This window comes from Dermochelys coriacea, chromosome 3 (assembly GCF_009764565.3).
Source record: "Dermochelys coriacea isolate rDerCor1 chromosome 3, rDerCor1.pri.v4, whole genome shotgun sequence".
Classification (NCBI taxonomy): Eukaryota; Metazoa; Chordata; order Testudines; family Dermochelyidae; genus Dermochelys; species Dermochelys coriacea.
In genome coordinates, this window is record NC_050070.1 from 105,331,784 (window position 1) to 105,351,662 (window position 19,879).

At 40.2% G+C, this 19,879-nt stretch overlaps 1 protein-coding gene across 20 annotated transcripts in view; it reads right to left on the minus strand.

The window, feature by feature from the left end:
- Positions 1-1,790: 1,790 nt before the first annotated feature.
- The window catches only part of MAP7 (microtubule associated protein 7), a 207,221-nt gene continuing 189,132 nt past the window's right edge, over positions 1,791-19,879 (minus strand). For 19 of the 20 annotated variants that reach the window (XM_043511050.1, XM_043511054.1, XM_043511049.1 and 16 more), the window contains 8 exons: positions 17,415-17,598; positions 16,095-16,290; positions 14,360-14,461; positions 13,995-14,045; positions 13,839-13,896; positions 11,742-11,877; positions 4,596-4,828; positions 1,791-2,173 (listed from right to left, as the gene is read on the minus strand). In XM_043511050.1, coding sequence (XP_043366985.1) covers positions 2,163-2,173; positions 4,596-4,828; positions 11,742-11,877; positions 13,839-13,896; positions 13,995-14,045; positions 14,360-14,461; positions 16,095-16,290; positions 17,415-17,598 — 971 coding nt within the window. In that variant the 3' untranslated portion in view covers positions 1,791-2,162. The remainder of the gene's footprint in view (positions 2,174-4,595; positions 4,829-11,741; positions 11,878-13,838; positions 13,897-13,994; positions 14,046-14,359; positions 14,462-16,094; positions 16,291-17,414; positions 17,599-19,879) is intronic. The other variant, XM_043511042.1, reaches the window with a different exon arrangement.

The following is a 19,879-nucleotide window of genomic DNA, read 5'->3' on the forward strand; positions in this document are numbered from 1 at the left end:
TAGTTCCAGTTTGGCAAAGTATTTAAGAACGGTTTAACTTTAAGCATGTTCTTAAATCTTATTGATTTCAATGCTGCATAAGAGTTTTTGGTCTGAAATCTCATGAGTACCGTTCATGTGATTTCAAGGCCATCAAACTTGAATCCTAATCCAATCCCTGTTTTAAACATAATTTGAATCTAGATCCAAATAGCAACTCTTTGGTCCATCCCTACTTATAAATGATCCTGTGCTACTTGCCTAATAAACAGATGAGAGAAAACCAAACAGTCACAAATAAGTGAAGAGTAGCTAGAACAATTTTCAAGAGTAAACTGCTCCCTAGATAAAACTAATGTAACAAGATAACCAAAATATAAAAGTACAAATATTCCAAACAATTTTTATTTGGTCTTAGATACTATATAGATTAAAAGAAATAACACCTACATATTTTTAAATATAATGGTTATGTACACGGAAAACTGTAAAGAAAGCTGAAAATGAACCCAGTTCATTTCACTAGATCACAAACTATTTCTAAAACAAACATTCTGACTGAATGGCTTCTCCCACCCATATAATCAGGGAGATGAAGTATCATCTTATAAATTTTCAGTAGATTTATCCAATCTCCTTTTTGAGAAGACACGCATCCTGTAGCTGTGGAAAGTCAGCGCTTCAAAACATTCTTCATAGAATTCTTTCAGGTCTTACCTTAAACTGAGCTTCCCTTTGATAACAAACTTGCTGCAGTGTTGCTCATTATGGGCCTGATCCAGTGCCCAAAGGAGTTAATCAGAGGAACCTCATTGGGGTAGATCTCAAGCCGGTGTAAAATGTCATAGCTCCCTGGACCTCAATTTACTCCAGCTAAAGATCTGTCCCATTGATTTCAATCAGTGCCCTGGTAATGTCTCTCATGCACAGCACTTAAGTAGTAATTTCTGCCATTAAGAGCACTGTTTATAAAAGCAAAAAGTACAAGATTTTTCAGTCAAGCTTGGTAGCAGCAAAAAAGTGACAAATGTGGAATGCTGAAAGTGAAAAATGGATGTCGGTGGACTAAAGAGGAATGATAAGATTCAAGTCATTATCTGGTAATAAACTGTTCTGCATTTTAAAAAATGAACATTAAACAAATAAAAAGTACAAACATGAATCATTTTCCATTTGTTCTGAAATGATCCCCCCAATGATCCACCCTTCCCTTTCTTATCCCCAAATCAATATTCAAGTTCACAGAGTGTCACAATCTGATGAGACAAAGAAAGATCCCTCCATTACTGGAACAGCAGCAACTTACAGGACTAAAAAAAAAAAAAAGAATTTTTCTGTGTGTCTACATGTGTACCTTTTATCGTACCATAGACATGAATTCAACGAACAAAATCAAGTTTGCAATATTGTTTTACCACATTTTTCTAATTTATTCCATTAAATGATTTATTTTTATTCTGAACAAAATTCATAAATACATTATCTAGGAGAACAACAGGTTTTCATCTTGTCCATGAAAAAATAGCACTTTCAAATTTTCACATTTTAAACCCTGTTCTGCTTTGTTTTTAAAGAAAATGCAAGATCATAATGACATTTGAATTTACAGAACGTCCATGTAGAAGTTACATTTACAAGAACCTGATACAGAAGGCTATATTTTGCCCCCATAATTAGAGTTCTCTGCAATAATATTTAAACCAACAGGTTTAAATGAAACCTCCCATTAGCTCTACTTGTAGAGCAATGAGATGTTTATTTTTCAAGTATTAGATCCGTAAAACGTAGAAGATTAGTCGCCAATTTTAAAAGCAACCTCCCATCTTCAAAAAAAAAATCAGGCCCTTTACCCCAATCAGCTCATTACTGTAGGATTCCAGTGCCTTTTGTCTTGAAGAATGCAGAAAATATTGATTTGCAAAAAGGAGCTTGTCAGAAAAAAGCCATTTTAACTAATGCATGTGAAAACTTGAATCTAATGCATCTTGAAAACTATTAGAAAGAAAATCCATGTCTATTCTCCATCACTTCTTCTGCTGGTTTTACTAAGGTCGGTTCAAAAAAGATACCACAAATTTTGTAGAAAACTGGAGAGAGAAAATAAAACACTCCTTCATAGTATGGAAGGAACTCCATAGGCAGCGGAGATGCTTACTTCATCTTTGGCTCTTCAGAGGAAACGGTCAAATAACTTCTATAATGAAAGGCAGTAAAAAGGACAGATTAGCAGATGGAAATAATTTTTATCTAAAAAGCGGATTTAACAGCACTTTCATTGGCTGATCCTTCTGCTCAAATTTTCTATACATGGAAGGAGAAAATAATGCAGGCAGCTGATTTAGCTTGTGATGTTTATTATTCAGTTCATACCCACTATATACAAAATTCTAGTCTGCTTCTTTACAGAGATCTACAGCGATGGCTGCTGCAGCGAAGCTTTCAGTATCAATGTCAGAGCTAACGTGATGACCAGGAGGCTCTATTAGGGAAGGGTATTCAGTACTCTTATATATAAGGCAGTAACCATTTCCAAATTCCATAGAGAGAACCCCACAAGGGGGGGGGTACAACTTTCCATTTGGATAGTTGGAACATATTGCTGGTTCAGAAGCTGCTAAGACAATAGCAACTAATTATATCATAGCAAGGCTCTCCTGTTCCTGCTGCTCCTGAAGTGCATTGTGCAAACATTTATAAAACATCCTCATGAGTGGAACTGAGTGAATTTTTTCATTTGAAACCTTTCATGGCAAAAAAATACAGATTTTAGCCTTCAGCAACACAAATATTGTTGTGAATTTGTGTATTTTGCTGAATTGTTTCAGTTAAAAAGAGCAAAAATCTGAACAAATTGAAATGTTTTGATTTGTTCTGGTCAAAACAACTTTTTGTTTCTAAATTTCCTTTACTTTTATTAAGATATAATCCAAACCATTTTAAAATGGTCAGTATCAAAATGTAACATTTTGATTTGTTGGAACAAAACACTTCAATTTTGTTAAAACAAAACATTTTGTTGAACCTGTGTGACGGAATGAGAATATATCTTATTTTGTATGAATATGGTGTGTGCCTCAGTTTCCCTTGTGTGGTGCATGGTTAACTAGGTGTAGAGGGTGGGGAAAGGTTGTTTACTCTTTGCAGAGATCCAGGTGAGACAGACCTAGCTTCCTGGGGTCTGGGCCATCATGCCCACAGAGAGTCCGAGAAGACAACGTCCACTCCAATTACCCAGACATTTGGCACCTAGCAACTAACGACCATCGATGGCCCACCCTCTGCAGGAAGCCAGCTGGGTGTGACCAGCTGGAGAACAAAGGGCTAAGAAGGGGGGCAAGGTGATAATATTTGCCCAGGAACAAGGACAAAAAAGCAACAAGGGGCCAGGTGGGGTTGTTAAGTGTGGGCTGCTGGAAAGGGACAAAGAAGGGGTCAGAAGGCTCCGGACTGACCCAGATGGACCAGGCTGTAACTTTCTGTTCTCTATGTTAACTAAAGACTTCCTACTTGGTGTTCCAGAGCTCTAATAAACCCTTCTGCTTTTACAATGCTGACTAAAGAGTCACTCCCATTTATGTGTGACCCTAAGGGGGCTGACACAATGAAGGGTCCTCCCAGGGACAGTTCCAGAGCTATTCAAGAGCAATGGACCTGTGGATCCATGACAACCTGAAACCATTTTTTTTTCAGAATTGCCAGTGAACTGAAACATCTGTTATTCACACCCCTATATGCATGAAGCAAAGATTTACTAGGAACCCCTTATTTCCCCTGATGTTAGGTTAACAATCATGGTTCAACATAGCACTATGCAAGTATACATGGCTTTGCAAACACATAGTAAGACATGCTCTCTGCCCCAAATATCTTACAATCTAAACTGCTTAAATTCACCATTTGGTTATGTACATCAATTAGGGACTCTATACGTTTTAATGCCCCTCTGCCATGTACATTGGCCAAACTGGACAGTCTCTACGTACAAGTACTCCTTTTCTTTTTGCGAATACAGACTAACACGGCTGCTACTCTGACTCCCATTTAAGGGAGTTGGGGGTGCATTGCTCCCTTTGGGTGTACTAGTCTCTCTCTCGGGTGTCCAACTCAGGTGGACCTGCTGGAGGGAGCTCACGGTGTGAAGCAAGGGTGCGGAAAGCACCAAGGCTTGGTCCCAGGAGGAAGTGAATCCAAGTGGCTTACCCTAGTGAGTGTGTGACCCTAAGGGGGCTGACACAATGAAGGGTCCTCCCAGGGACAGTTCCAGAGCTATTCAAGAGCAATGGACCTGTGGATCCATGACAACCTGAAACCATTTTTTTTTTCAGAATTGCCAGTGAACTGAAACATCTGTTATTCACACCCCTATATGCATGAAGCAAAGATTTACTAGGAACCCCTTATTTCCCCTGATGTTAGGTTAACAATCATGGTTCAACATAGCACTATGCAAGTACACATGGCTTTGCAAACACATAGTAAGACATGCTCTCTGCCCCAAATATCTTACAATCTAAACTGCTTAAATTAACCATTTGGTTATGTACATCAATTAGGGACTCTATGGTCTCTCTCGTTTACAAAATGTTACAAATTCTAATGGTCCAAAGCAAACCTACCTGCTGTGTGATGCGTTTGAACACTATCTACCTGAGGCAATGGCCCCAGAGTCCCCTTATCTTCAAAGGCTAAAATTGGATTCAAAGGAATTTCAGGGCTATTGCTTCCATCATTGTTCAAGGCATCCAGTGTGGATGGTTTAGATCCAGTGGGTAAGTTTATAAGCTCTTCAAAGTTGTCATTCTGCATAGACACTCCATTTTCATTGGGTTCCCTTCCAGGGTTGAGATTACTGGAAGCAAAAAATATCAATACATCTTACAAATAATGTACGTTATCAGCATACCGGGACACAGCTGGTCAAGAGCTGAAACTAAACAATCCAGACATATTAATGACCGTTTGTTTTCATAAACTGTGGTATTATTCAGTGTGTACAGTATTTGGGGTAGCAGTGAACAAGTGAGTTCAGCATTTGCTTTCACCCTTATTAGAAATCCACATTTCTTTTCTCCCTAAGAACTAAGAATTTTGTTTAGGAAAATTCTTAGGGCCAGATCCAAATTTAGAAAATGACTCTCCACTGTCTGGCATACGCACCACTTGAAGATGGATGACACTTACATGTACGTGTTCCTGTTGATCTGTCAGAACCAAAATAATCACTTGGAAAGAAATGCATTAAGTAAAAGCAACATTCTAAGTAGAAGAGAAGTCTGCATTCATCTACAGTGATTTATTGTATACTATACTAAACATTAATTGCAGAGCTAGACATCAAGTTACATAAGCCATATCTAGTGGTAATCTGCATTCTAATTTTGTTCAATAAGTGTCCTATTTCAGAATAGGTCTCGTACCCATTAAACCTGGTGACGTTATACCCTTGTATTACTCATAAGTATGCCATAATCTGCTAGTTGATAATTGATAGTATCAATGGACATATCATGGCTATGGCAAGTGACCCACACAAAAAAGAAACTGAAGAGAAAAAATGGTAGTACAACCCTATTTATTTACCGACCTTTAGTACTTCTAAGGTATTTATCCATTACCTTTCTCTGCTCTTTACTTCTCAGATATCTTGAGACTGGCATTCTCTAAGACTCCAAGAGCCTTTCCTCTTCATAATATCAAGTACTTTCCTTTGCAAGACCTGCAGAATCTGAGTATGTCTTGCCGTTCCCTAATTTTGCAGGCTTTGCTCTTTTCCTGCTGCAACCTTCTCTTTCTGATCTACCCGACATCTGCTCCCAGTTCATCCAGATGCGACTCTCATTTATTGTGTCTGCTGCTTTGACCATTCAGTCCTCCTTCAGATTCATCATCTTCTTCAAGCACCTACTCCTTACTTTCCAGGCCCTGCCCATCTTTGCCCCATCCAACCCCTCTGCCCTTCTCCCCATTCACTCTGCCCAAGCCAACACCAACATCCTCTGTGTCTTTCACTCAGATCTGGGCCTTCTTTCTTGCTTCCCCATATGTCTGGAACCCCCTTCTTGACTGTGTCTGCCTTCTCCAAGTTCCCCAGTAAAATATGCCTCTTCTATGAGGCTAATCAACCCTAAATTGCCCTATAAGTAAATGTATTAAAAATAACAAAAATCCCTGATGAACCATGATGAATCATTCCCCTAAGCCTCCATGTTATCTTGTTTCTGTAACTTCTCTGCTGCTTAACACACCCCAGCGTCTGTCACCGTCCCGCATTATGTTTTGTTTTAACATCCGAGTCTGCCACCCTTATTTGCACTGAGTGGTCCCTCACTCCATGTAGGAGGATTATGGTGTTATTCATTGTGCGAATGGCAGCACTGGGGCTTAAATTTTAAGCTCCTTGGGGCACAGGCATTGATCTTTATTTGTCCATAAAGCATCTTGTAAACTTACAGTGATGTATAGCTTAATAATAAAACCCTTAATAATTTAGGTCCTGGCATCCGAAGGCACCTCCTCCCTATTTGGACCATACCACAGCTGTTGAGATCAGCTGGATTACTTTAGCTGAGAGTGCCCAGATTTGTATGTCACGGTCTGACATCTCTGGAATTTCTTTTACTCCATCCAGGTCTAACGGGGTTTATCAATTGTCTCAGGCCATGTCTGAGCAGTTGGTTCAGTACTACAGCCCAAGTTTTCTGTTGATTATAGGTTTGAGAGTCCTTTTATGAACTTCCACTTGGCACATTGTTTGTTTTTTATTTACTGGTTTTTCTGTGGTGTTCAGCACCTCTCAAACATCGATGAATTTATCACAGCATCCCCATGAAAAAGTGAAGTATCCTCATCATCACCATCCTATACAAGAGGAATTGAGGCAGAGAGATTACGTGATTTAACTGGGATTACACAGGAAGTCTGGACATCAGAGATTTGAGCCCAGATGTCTTGAGAGCCAGGCCAGTGCCTCAGCCACAAACCAGCCATCCTCTCAGAAGACCACCCCCTTCCTCACTTTATTGGCATGGTAGGTGGGATTTTTAAATGAGATGGAGTGTAGCCTCTTGGATAGAACACTGGACTAGGACACAGCAAACCTGGGTTCTATTCCTGATTTTGCCAATTTTCCCTGATTTTGGAAAACCTTGGGGAAGTCACTTCCATAACTCCATGCCTCAGTTTCCCCATCTGTAAAATCAGGATAATGATACTGACCTCATTTGTAAAGTACTATAAAAGGGTTAGGTATTATTAAATGTGCTTAATTGTGGTCTTAACTCTGCTCCCATTAACTGTGAATGACTTGAATGGGAGCAGAGTTAGGATAACATGGAGAGCACTTGAAAAATCTCATTCTTTTTGTTGTTGTTGTTGTAAATATGCACAGAGAAATCGATAGGAACATAGAGCAAACAGATAAAAACTGCAGTGACACTATCAGTGTCACTGCAAAATAACACCTTGCCTCTGGAAATCTACATTAGACCTTTACTTTAATAAATCACTCAGGAGGTATTTAATTCTTCACATTTATTTTAAGTGAAAAGCAAAAAAATTCGTAGTGGCACAATTACGGATGGAGCACTTCAGAAAGCAAAACTGCATTAGATCTGGACACTTCAGTACCAGGGAGACAAACTGGAGGAAGTTCAGAGAAGAGCAACAATGCTGATTGGGTGATGGAAGGTCTGACTTAGGATAGATGAAAAGAGCTACGGTAAAATATATATTGCTTGGCTAAGTGATAATTAAGGTCTTATGGTTGGACCTGATAGATATTTTAAAGTATATGAAAGGAGTAAACATGAATGAAGTGGAATTACTTAGGATTTAATTATTATCACTCAACTAGGATCAGTGCCTCAAACAGTTTACTGGTCCTTAAAACATTTGTAGTGATCTGTCCAAATATTTCTAAACCTGGCTGCACTTGGATCTTAGGAGATACTAGACTTTAAATAATGACTGTTGCCTGATATATTAACATTATTTCTGCAGAGCCGTCAGAAATAGAGATTAATGCTTTCTTGGATGCTGGACTCCAGGTTTTTGGATAAAGCAGTAGCTCTAGCTATACCATTTCCTGAGATAGCAGGCTCTCATACCAGGTCAGTAATGAAGAGGTGGAAATGTGGGGAAGGCAAGATAGTCATCAGAGTTAAGGGGTTTTAAAGGGTGATATACCACAGCATGCCAGACTGAGAAATTAATACTGTATAAGCTCTGGAAACCCAGCGGCATTCTTTTTCAGTTCAGGCAGTTCACAAGATTGTACCTTTTCTACTGTCACTGGTCCCTAGTAGTGCCTTTTTTGAGACTGTCTTGGACTTAACATGGTAAGAACAAAGCACTGGTCCAGTGCAATGATCTGCGAGGGTGGTACATGATGGTGGAAGCAGGAGTACTGATATGATATTAAAAAAAAGAAAAGGCTGAACAGCATAATTCATTAGGTAGTAAAATATTCTCCCAAGCTAAGGGGCAGATAGGACATAATTTGGGTAAAGAACTAGAAAATGTATTGTAGGCAACAACCTTTCCCTGGAAGGGAGATGGAATAGGTAACCACACAGGAGTTATATATGGTTCAATTTCTGTGATTTTATAATATCGTTTATGGATACAGTTCAGTGAATTAAGGGTGAAAAGAAACAAGTTTTGGTGCCACAAATTTGGAAACCCTGGGGGCGGGGAATATATTTTGGAACCTTTTTGCATTTTGATGAGGAGTCTGAAAAAAATTTTTTTGCCTTATAATTATATTTCAAACCACAGTTTTAAATCTATGTTCCCAGTTCAACAATACACAGTCTGATTCATTTAAAAAATGAATCAAAGGTAGGTAAAAACCCCTGATTAAAGACTTAAGTAACCTGCCATTAATGGTGCTTCAACATCTGCATGAACGACAGTTTTTCTTCTTAATTCTGGGATGCTTTCTGATATAAGTGGAAGATTTCCACTTGCATATGCCATTTTAAAATCTGCAGTCTGCCCAGCACACCATTTCTAGATGACAGGATTCAGAGTAGCAGCCATGTTAGTCTGTATTCGCAAAAAGAAAAGGAGTACTTGTGGCACCTTAGAGACTAACAAATTTATTTGAGCATAAGCTTTCGAAGAAGTGAGCTGTAGCTCATGAAAGCTTATGCTCAAATAAATTTGTTAGTCTCTAAGGTGCCATTTCTAGATGAGAAAGAGTAACATTATATTTATTTGAGAGAATGGTTTGTAACTATGAAGCTCTTGACACAAACAATACAAATGATAAGTCAAATATGAGGCCAGGTTCCTTTATGCTGAATATCACCTTATTACTTAGTGAAGCCCTAACGTGATAATCAACCTGAGTAAGGATGGCATAATCAGGCTCTTAAAAGTGTTTTCAAAAGCTGGATGCAACAGAACTCAGTTTAATGTCCATAGGCAGCATTTGGGCGTGTAGATATCTAGGTAGCAGTTATTAGATGTGATTTGAGACATCAGCTTGAGTCCACTTTGAAAAGCTGGACCCTAAATGTGATTACATGAGTCCCACTTTCTCTCTCCTTCCACAAAACGAAACTATTACAGTGTTTATTAATGTATAAATTAGAGCTATTATCTATTAGGAAGTAATAATTACTGACTGACTAATTAATACACAGTATAATCAAACTACATCACACCTAGAGTTTTCTTCGGGCTTATAAAGACTATCGATCTTCCAGGGATAATGAAATCCTAGCAGGATAACAAGATCAGCAGTTAATTAAAAGAGGCAAAAAAAAAAAAGTATTGAAGTCAACTGCCTTCTTCTGCTAGTATTCCTTTAATTTTCTATTACTTTGTATCTATTAACATGGAAGCAGGGATTTCACTGGCATCTTGGTCCCAACACAGAGCCTGAGTAAGTTGGGTGCTCCTGCGAGTGGGTGGAGGAGGGCACAGATCAGAAGGGAAGATCAACCAACTTATCCCTCCTACCTACTCTGCCCCACAAATGCTCCAGGATTCTTGACCTGGGCTCTAATGGCAAACTGGAAAACTTCCACAGCTCAGTACCCAAGAACCCAAACCTCTACTAATATTTAAACCCATCCTATTTATAAAGGCCGAATCCCATCCCCGAGTCCCTCCATGGTTCAAGCACCACTAAGCAGAGCATGAAAGGGTATATTGGGAATGAACCAGGGGAGTTGTGGTCAGTGGATGCACAACTGTGCAGATGAGCCACCAGTTAAAACTCTGAACCTCTTGCAGAGAAGGGGAGGCAGCCGGGGAGGCCAAGAGCTATATTAGCAGCTGAGGAGCATCCTCATTGTTGCTCCATGGGCTGAGAGAATGACTCCATCCCCTAGGAACCCTTCAGGAAACTCCCCAGTGCAAAGCCACTTGCTCAGGTTTTGTCGAGAGAAGAGAATTTGGGCCATCATATCAACCCCCTTCAAACCGAGTGCAAGACTGTTTCGACAAACGCCAAATCTTGCTCATGCAGTGCAGACATTTAGTAAATGTCCAGAATTACTCAGCCCAAGTTGCTATGCTGCTGCCTTTCTCTATACAGAGTAATATATTCTTTCTGGTTTTGTTGTTGCAGCTGTGTGATGTTTATTCATTCCTTACCTCGGCCGCTCAGAGGTTCTTTCTACTCTAAATATGATGCTACATGATAGCAATGATTAGAGAGGCATATATTATATTGCAAACATCAAGGTGCATTTAAGATCGAGAAATAATTGGAATTTAATAGCTGCCTTACACAATTATGAAACGGCTTTATGCAGTTCATCTAACACAGTTCAACGTTCAGTGTCACTAAAAGAGCTTCTCTCAGGAGGGGCATCCTTGTCAGTATGACAGGAGGTGAAGAATCCCTCAGGCATGTAGCGATATTGAGATTTTCTCCTTTAATTAGGGCCAATCTTACTGCAGAGCATACTGCCCATTAAATCCTGCTTGCCAGATTTTTCATTGATATTTTGGCTCTAGCTGCATAAAACATGAACTCACAATGTGGTAATTTGGTTTTCTGCAATGCAATGTGAGAAGAGCAAATACTGAAACTGAAAAAAACTGACTGCTCAACCCCACAGGACTTTACTTGACTAAATACAAATGTTTTCAAGCATTTCAACAGAATTTTTCAAAATGTGCACAACTTGCCCATGGCTACAGGGACCTGCAAAGTCAAATGCCTGGCTTCCAAAACTATCTTTACAGGAAATGGATGCTTTTAATCAACACAGGATAATTCTCTAACTTGCATCAAGTAACTTGTCAAGTGATCAATATTTGTTAACACTTTGAAGAGTACAAAGACAACCTCACTAGCCTAAAAGCAAAGAGGCAAAGCACCCCATGCTGCATGCAGGAAAACTAATGCTGGTGTAACAGGTGCGAATAGCCAATAATATTTCAATTCTTGGACAAGAACAAAGAAAAATTGTCATTCCCCCTTGAGATTTAACATCTATAGTATTTGCTGGCAAACAGCAAATTTATTTTCAAATAATTATGTGAAGAGTAAGAGTTCTATGGTTTTACAAATTTCATCACTACAACCAGATAAAAATAGGTCACTTCTAAGTGAAATATATTCAAACTTCCTTTTCAGAGTATTGGAGAGAAAAAACAAAAAACAGTGGAGAAAAGAACAATGTTTAGCTTTAATTTACTTCATTAAATAAATAGAATAAATGAACGGTTATGGAATAAATGAACTGTTATTTTAACATCCCTCATCCTCTAAATTTTTTTATAATCCTTGTCACTAGTCTCACCTGTCCATATTTACTGTAGGTTGATGTGAAATGACTATCTGAGAGTGTGTTACCGATTCCCCACTGTCTGGTGATTCTGTCACATGTTGAAGCTGAGATGTCACTACAGATTCTAAGGGAGATTTGGGACTGGTTGCTAGAAGAAAGGAGAAAATAAAAAAAAAGAAGTTCACAAAAATTTAAAGAAAGACAGTCTGCCCAGAGAATAGAATAAATAACCCCTAAATCCTGTACAGTCAAGAACACTTCGATCAGTAATAATACATATCAAGTTTGGGTTCCACCTTAACAATTTACTATAACTCAATCACAAATGAATAAACAAAATTCCAATGTGAAATGTATTTCTTTTGAACAGCAGTAAATTTCAACTTTTGGCCTGTGTTATGCAGGAGGTCAGACTAGATGATCACAACGGTCCATGCTAGTCTTGGAATGTAAATGCTGTACATAAACTTATTTCCATGTAGAGAGAGTGACGTTTTCATTCTTCACTCCATAGATACACACAAACAGGATGACATGTAATTACCCCGCCGGGCAATTAGGGACATAGTTCATGTCTTCTTGGATGCTGCAATGACCCTGCAGCTGCCTATAATCTTACCAAGGATTGTAAAACCCAAGAGCAAGTTTTTGAGAGCTAAGGATAAACTTTCAGTCTTAACTCTGGCTTCTGTTGACTTAAGATGTAATATTGTATAAATATATGTGATTTCCATTTTGCTTAGTAAAACATGCTAAAAAACCCTCAAAAATTAAGAAATAGTGCCCCCCCCCACAGTATCCAAACCTAATAGGTTACTGCTATTGAAAGGTGTTTATCTGAGTCCTAAACTTATCCAAAAGCAGGCAGTGTAAACTTCTTCACATTGTTCTACCAGTGTGCCTCCGCTCCTGACCTAGAGGGCTCATCACTTGAGGTCAATCGATAGGATTTTAGACTCTTAAGTGCCTAGATTCCATTTGAAAAGGAGATTGAGACTCCTCAATCAGTTCGGCATTGTGCTGCTGAGCACAGCAATGCCTAAATGCCTTTAGGAATTTGGGCTTAATTCTCTGGTATTTTTATTAATAATAATTATACTTGGCTCTAAGGGAGGGCCTTCCATATGCGGATCTTTACACTGTGCTTTACAAATATTAACCTACTCTTTATTATTGACTAGACTGAGTGTTTACTCTTGGGCCTGTGTCAGAGCAACTTCACAAGGAATTGTTACTCAGGGACACTGCTCAGAGTCAACATTCCTCAGGAGGTCCAGCTTTGCATGGTGGGAAGGGAGGGGTCGTATGCTGCATCAGATGCTGAATGCTCCCCAGCCAGCCAACTTCACTAGCTGATACATATGTGTGGAGAGGAGGAGAAAACAGAGCCCTTGAATATTGCATGAGTAGTCCCTTTTCTCCCTGCACTCAGACTCACAATATGGATAAGCCCTGTGCAGTGGCAGAGAGGGAGGAAAGGATTGGTCACAAATAGGCTCTAAATCAATAAATGAAATAGGCTCAGATGATGACTTTTGGATATTTTATATCTAGTAATACCCTGTATTAACTATTATTTATTCAGCACTATTAAGTTATATATGTGAAAAGTATTATTAAGTGTTATGACTAATATCAAATTTCAACCTTGAGCAAATTTGTTTTAATGATTGAGATAAAATAAAATCCTAAAAATAGGGATTAATAGGGAAACCCCTGAGAGAACAGGTTTTTATAGCTGTAACACTAGTCAAATGGTAGAATCAGCACTGTCAAACTTGATATAACTACCATAATTAACTTGTTCATTTTCACTCTAAAGAACAGTCCCACAAGCGGCGATAAAACAGACATTTTCTTGCAAAGCACTGAGCTACACAGCTCTAAAAGGAAATATTCACGGTGGTAACATTAAAAAAAATCTTAGAAATTTCTCATTTAGAAATTTTAAATAATTAAAATCTACTCAAAAACTGAGTGAGTCTCTTGTGTTCTTGACATTGATTTCAATTAGCTTGGATTGCAAAATTCCAAAATCCTATCAACCTCAATTTATTTGGCTATGTATTTGTTCTTGTTCTGGGCTAAGAGCAAAGTCAAATGCCATACCTGTTTCTCCAGTAATATTTGCCTTCGATAGCTCTCCATTTTGCTGTTCATTAGATTTCTATAAAGGAAACACAGTTTTGTAAATTAAAAGCAGCACTGGAGAAAAGGGAAACACATGTCCAGCTGTTTATACGGATGATGAAATGTAGCATATACCTTGTCTACAACTTCTGTGCGCCTAGTTCTTTTCATGATCTCCTCAAGTCGCTACAACGAAAGTTACAAAGAAGGAAAATGTTTATTGACATTGATTAAAAAATATCACCTTAAAACCCATAATCTTTGGTAATATATTAAAATTGGCATTTGCTGAAGAAAAAAAAAACCCTCTTGGGACTTGATCTAAATCCCATTAAATCAATGGGAGTCTTTCCATTCACTTCACTGGGCATGGATCCGACCTTTAGTGAATTTCTAAAGCAACATTTGCAATAACTATATATGTCTTTCTACAGTGCACATGCAAATAAACAAACTGCTAAGATATACAATACCAAGATTCCCTGCATGCATTCGATTACCTTCTTCCTTTCTAAGCGCTCTTGTTCTTCTCTTTGAAAACGCTTTTCACGCTCTAACCGAGTCCGCTCTGCCTCTTCACTCAGGCGAGCTTCTTCTTCTTTCTGAGTAATGGGAAAGGAACAGAAATAGGGACTTATTCACAATGTAATGGCTGATCCACACTGGCATCTGCCTATCTTTGTATGACATTTTAATTTACAACAGTCTGACAAGGAACTTTTGGGATTATGTCATCAACAGAATTTTCAGACTGAAATGCAGGTTTCTTAATTAATGTCTGTGTTCCCCTTTCTTCTCTTAATTTTATGTAAATTAAAAAGCTGGTAATCTTGTTTGGTTCTGTGTCTGTTTTATGATGCATGCATGAATGCACAGAAGACGACTAATGAAAATGCATTTCCTAACCTAGCAGCTAGCAAAAGTGTTCATGAGACTAATGCACTGGGCTGATGAATGCTTTTGATAGGGTCAAAAGAAAGCAGCAGAATTCCCTCCTATTCTCCAGACACTGTCCTTGCTTAACAAAAGCAATGACAAACAGCCATATGCACACTTCCTGTTTTTTAATTAAATGTAAGGCTCCCTTGGGAGGTACTGTTGAAGGGCTTTCTCTATAAGATAAGATTGTCTTGCATTATTGGAGGCACTATAATAGTTCCCTAGTTAAGGATGCATTGAGATTTGCACTTAAAGAGCTTTCATCCTGTTTTATATATGAATATTATAGAGTATATGCCTCAATTTACAGCATGTACTCAGAGTACAGAATACATTTTCTGAAAAATTTCAGGTAAATGTCTTAATTAGTTTATACATTTAATTACTTTAATACAAAACTTTAAATAAGTGTGTGTCTCTGGGTGTGTGTTTATATATATAAATAAAATAATGTGTGTTTTGTGTGTATTCTAGTCAGACTAAATTTACATATTTGTTGAGAGGATAAAATCATTAATGTTTATGAGGCACCCACATGCTAATGAGGGTTAGATAAGTATGTAGATAGAAGAGGAATCTAAGTGCTTTGCATATATTAAATAACTTAACCTCACAGCAGCCCTACTGCAGCTGGGAAAGCAGCATTATTATCCCCATTCTACAGATGGGAAACTGAGGCAGACAGCTCAAATACCCAATTGTGATACTCTTACCTTCAGTGGTACCTTCTTTCTTGAGCAGTCTCACTGCTTTCAATAACACTACTCGAGGGGCTATTCAACATAAGTAGGAGTATCAACATCTGTTCCTAAACCACGAGCCCCACACAGGTAGTATCAGAGTAAGGATTAGAATTCAGGAGTTTTGGATTTCCTTTCCTATGCTAAATCCTCAGCTTCTCTCCTATAGGCGTCCCGAACTAACTCTGAATAGTAAAGTTACTTTGGCATCTAGCAGGTTAAAACTGTAGGTCCCAAATTCTCCTCTGGTATAACTCCACTGAATTCAAGGGAGTCACATGACTTGAGAATTTGGCCCATAATATCAAGGGACTAATTGTAAATTAAAAACAAAAGTCCTACAGAAAAAGATCCACCCGCAACTAGATTTTTCCACTGAGAGAAATACATCCCAGCTGTTCTGTACCCATCTATGAATGCAAGAGTCAATCCATAAGTCACTTAAATTTGTAATATACTCTGCACATCCAAAAGGAAATCTAGAGCTGCCCATGAGATTATTAACCCAAATCACTAAACACACAGCTTGGTATGAAAACTCCATGGAGAAGCATACTTGTTTCTGAATGCGTTCCATCTCCTCCTTCTCTTTCTGGTCTCTTTCTTCTGCCTGCCGGCGTAGCTCTTCTTCCTTTTCTCGCTCCTGCTCTCTCTCCATTCGCTTTCTCTCCGCCTCTTGCCTGCGAGCTTCCTCCTCCTCCCGGCGAGCTCTCTCTTCAGCTATCTTCTGCGATAATGCCTCCTTCTTTAACCTGTGACCACGAAACACAAGGGTAAGAGTGTGGGCGATTCTGGGCTATGGCAAGAGCAGCACCGGACAGAAGAACAATGAGATTTCTGACTCAGAGTGAAATATAACAGAGGTGAGCTTTAGTGTCCGAAGTGGTGATTCAGTTGGTGAAAGAAGGCAAAAGAAAGAATGAGACATGCATCATTTACGTCCAGAACTACTGGAAAGCCTTGGTATTAAATGGGAAAAGGGAAAGGCCTATAAACTACAGTTATTGGAAATCTAGAAACACTCTCCATGAAAACCCACAGCATGTGACTCTTTCATTTGGGGAGGCTTATGTGAGCACTGGAAGCTCCCTAGAAGTGTGGTGGGGGCTCCCCCTCCCCCAGCTCAGCCTCTTCCCCCTCCCACTGCTCATCCCTTGTCATGAAAGTGATGGGGCCATGGCCATGGGGAGGAGGAGTCCCACAGCTGGGTCAACCAATGAGAGGCTGTGTGTGCTGATGCCAGAGCAACTCAGCTAAGGGGTACCAGAAGAGGGAGGGGCCAGACCCCCATCACTTTTTCCTGCCTTAAGTGGGGGAGGGCGTGAATAGGACCGAGTGGCGGGCAGGAGGCCTTGGAGGAGGGAGCAGCGAAGTGAGGGCGGGGCCTTGGGGGAAAAAGCAGAGCACGGGCAGGAAGAGGCAGAGCGAGGGCAGGGCCTCAGGGGAAAAGGCTGAGCAGGAGCCTCCCCAATCCTCATATATGCACCACCCATGATTATCATAGCCATGAGGATGAAGATAGCCATGGGCAGGATCCTCAGCTGGTACAAATCATCACAGCTTTATTGATTTCAGTTGGAGATACAGTGATTTGCTCCAACCTTCATTCTCTCTGTTTAAAGTACTAAATGCACATATGAACAGATGGGACACGTGTTAAGAAGTTTTTCAGATTTTTAGTCTCATTATTTTTCAGCTTGTGTCACTCCTGTAAACAAATCCTGACAAGACACAAATATTCCTTCAGTTTGGATTTTCATGCTTCTTTTCCTTAGGGATTTGTTCTGAACCCTCCATATTAAACACTATGGTAGCTACCAAAATGACACAAAGATGCTAAAATGTATCCTCTCCACTGAGCAGATCTGGGTTTCACCTTTCAGTCTCTTCCCTCTCCTTCTTTTCTTGCTCCTCCCGTTCTCGCTGCTCGCGGGCCAGCCGCCTCTTTTCAGTAAGTAGTCTTGTTGCTTCTTCTGGGTCAGTAGTACCTGCTGAAGCCTTGCTAGAAACAGGGGATGGTGAAGTTGCTGGTGGAGCGGGGGGCAAAGCTGGAGCAGTTACTGAAACAGGCAGAAAGGGAAATTCATCCATATAATGCGGTGTCAAAAATAACGACCCTCAACAGTGTGTAATTGAATAAACCTCCCTAGGAGGATGGGAAATACAATTTGAAGTACTGGAGCTTTGATTATAAAATATTTTCAGGCCTATAGGGATACATTAGAAGAAGTGGAAATCATTAGCTCCTGAGGTTCAGATTCCTTCGGAGGGAATTTTGCCCCAGTGCACCCACAGGAGCAGTTGCTATTCAGCTGGAATTCTGCCAGGGAAGAGAGCAGCTTTCAACTCAGACTGGGGGACAACAGGAGCTCTGATGTTGGAAAAAGCTTAGGAGAGTTGCTGAATCAGCCCATTTCCTAGATGGCCTGACCCTGCTTGGGTTGGTCTCTCCTATTTTTGTATGTGTACTGGCTGCAGTTCAGGGGTTGTGAGCAGTTTGCATTACTGTGTCCTCCCTTCTGGCCAGCTGTCTGGCCTCAGGGGCCTGAGCCAGGGTTCTGCTAATGCCATCAGGCCCTTCATTTCTGAAAGTGCCCTCCAATTAAGGAGGTCTTGTGAAAGCCCCCGTTAGCACAGCGATCTGCATTGGTTTGGCAGTTATTCAGCTTTTACCCACATAAAGATTATTTGGGACATGCTTAGCACATTTCACTCTAGAATTTTAAAGAACCTGACAATCAACTAGTTAATCCTCAAAACACTGTATGACAGATCTTACACACACTTTACAGATAGGTACACCAAGTATCTTGAGCAAGTTCACACAGTGCGAAAGTGACAGAGCTGGGAGTAGAACCCAGGAGTCTGGACCTCCCAGTTCCCCATTCTAACTACTCCTTTGCTCATTCCAAAAATACTGAGTGAGTATCTGCCTTGATGTCAACTGTCCACCTACGGCCAGCTGCATACACAAACCATTTCCTCCTTCCTCAAAACACAACGTCATGCTTGTTAGGTGCACCCTGCCTCAATCTGAAAGCTGCAATTGAGTCTGATCTTGAATATAATTTTTGCAGGACAATTTGCAGGGGCAACCCTGACACAGCAAGGTCCTATAACATAACCAGTGACAGAGCTCACAGTTCTGGTTTGTTTCATATAACATATATTACTGGAGTGTACTTTTTCTTAAATAAAATATTAGTTAACATTTCTGTTTGGCTGCCTGGCTTCTGAATACCTGTCATTCCCCCCATAGAGAACTATAGAGAAAATGAATTGAACTTTTTCCTTTAGAGGCCAGGCACACATTATTCAGGGACTGCTATCAATATGTTAGCGAAACTGAAGGAAGTGTACCCAGACAAGCAGCAACGCTCCTGGCAGTGCCAGAGACATGTATAGGAAGATAGACTGACAATGATGTGGAAAACTACAGCCAGTTGTAAGATTTGCGGGGTGATGAATTGTTGCCTGATTCCTCCTAAATGTCACTGATGCATTGTAAATGAAAAAAGGAAAGGCTCTGTGATGGGTTGAACTAGGCATTCCCTGCCTGCTGCCAGAGACCCCACTGCCTTGGAGCACCCTGCCCTAGGAAGCTGTCTGTAACAAGAGAAGGGCAGTGAGCCCAGACCGCCACGGGTTGCCTAGAGCAGCCTCTCAGAATCAGCTGTTGGTGGAATTAGTGAGACTTGGCTCTTTAGCGGCTTGAAGGGCCAGGAGGGCAGAGGCCAATCAGTGCCAGCAGACCAGATAAAAAAGGCCAGTTCTGGGGCAGCCAAGGAAGGGTATTTCCTCAGTCTTAATCCAAGAAGCTAGGCCTGGTCAGAGCCTAATTCTGACTGTAACCTTTGGCTTAAGTCAATGGAAGGCTTTTGTTTACTTCGTGGAGTGTAAGGCCCTTGTGGATCATCCTGAGTGGAACATTAATTTGACCAATGCAGGATTAGGTGAGCTCACTTTGCAAGATGCTCCACTGGCTGAGGTGAGCCCGTGACAGGCTTTCCGATCTCCTCCAACCTCTCTAATCACTTCTTCAGCTTCTCATTAGGAGTATCCTCCTTATGCCCACTCCTGCTTTCAGCTGGGGTTCCACAGGGCTCTGTCCTTGCACCCCTTCTCTTCTCCCTCTGCACTTTCCCTCTGGGTAATCTCCTGGGCAAACACAAATTCAGCTACCATTTGTATGCTGACAACTCACAGACCTCACTCTCCATTCTGGACCCTTCTCCTCCTGTCCAAATTAAATTCTTTACCTGTGTTTCTGGCATCTCCTTGTGGGTGTCCAGCTTAAACTCAACATGGCCAAAACAGCGCAGGATAGCTTCTTAAGGGAGT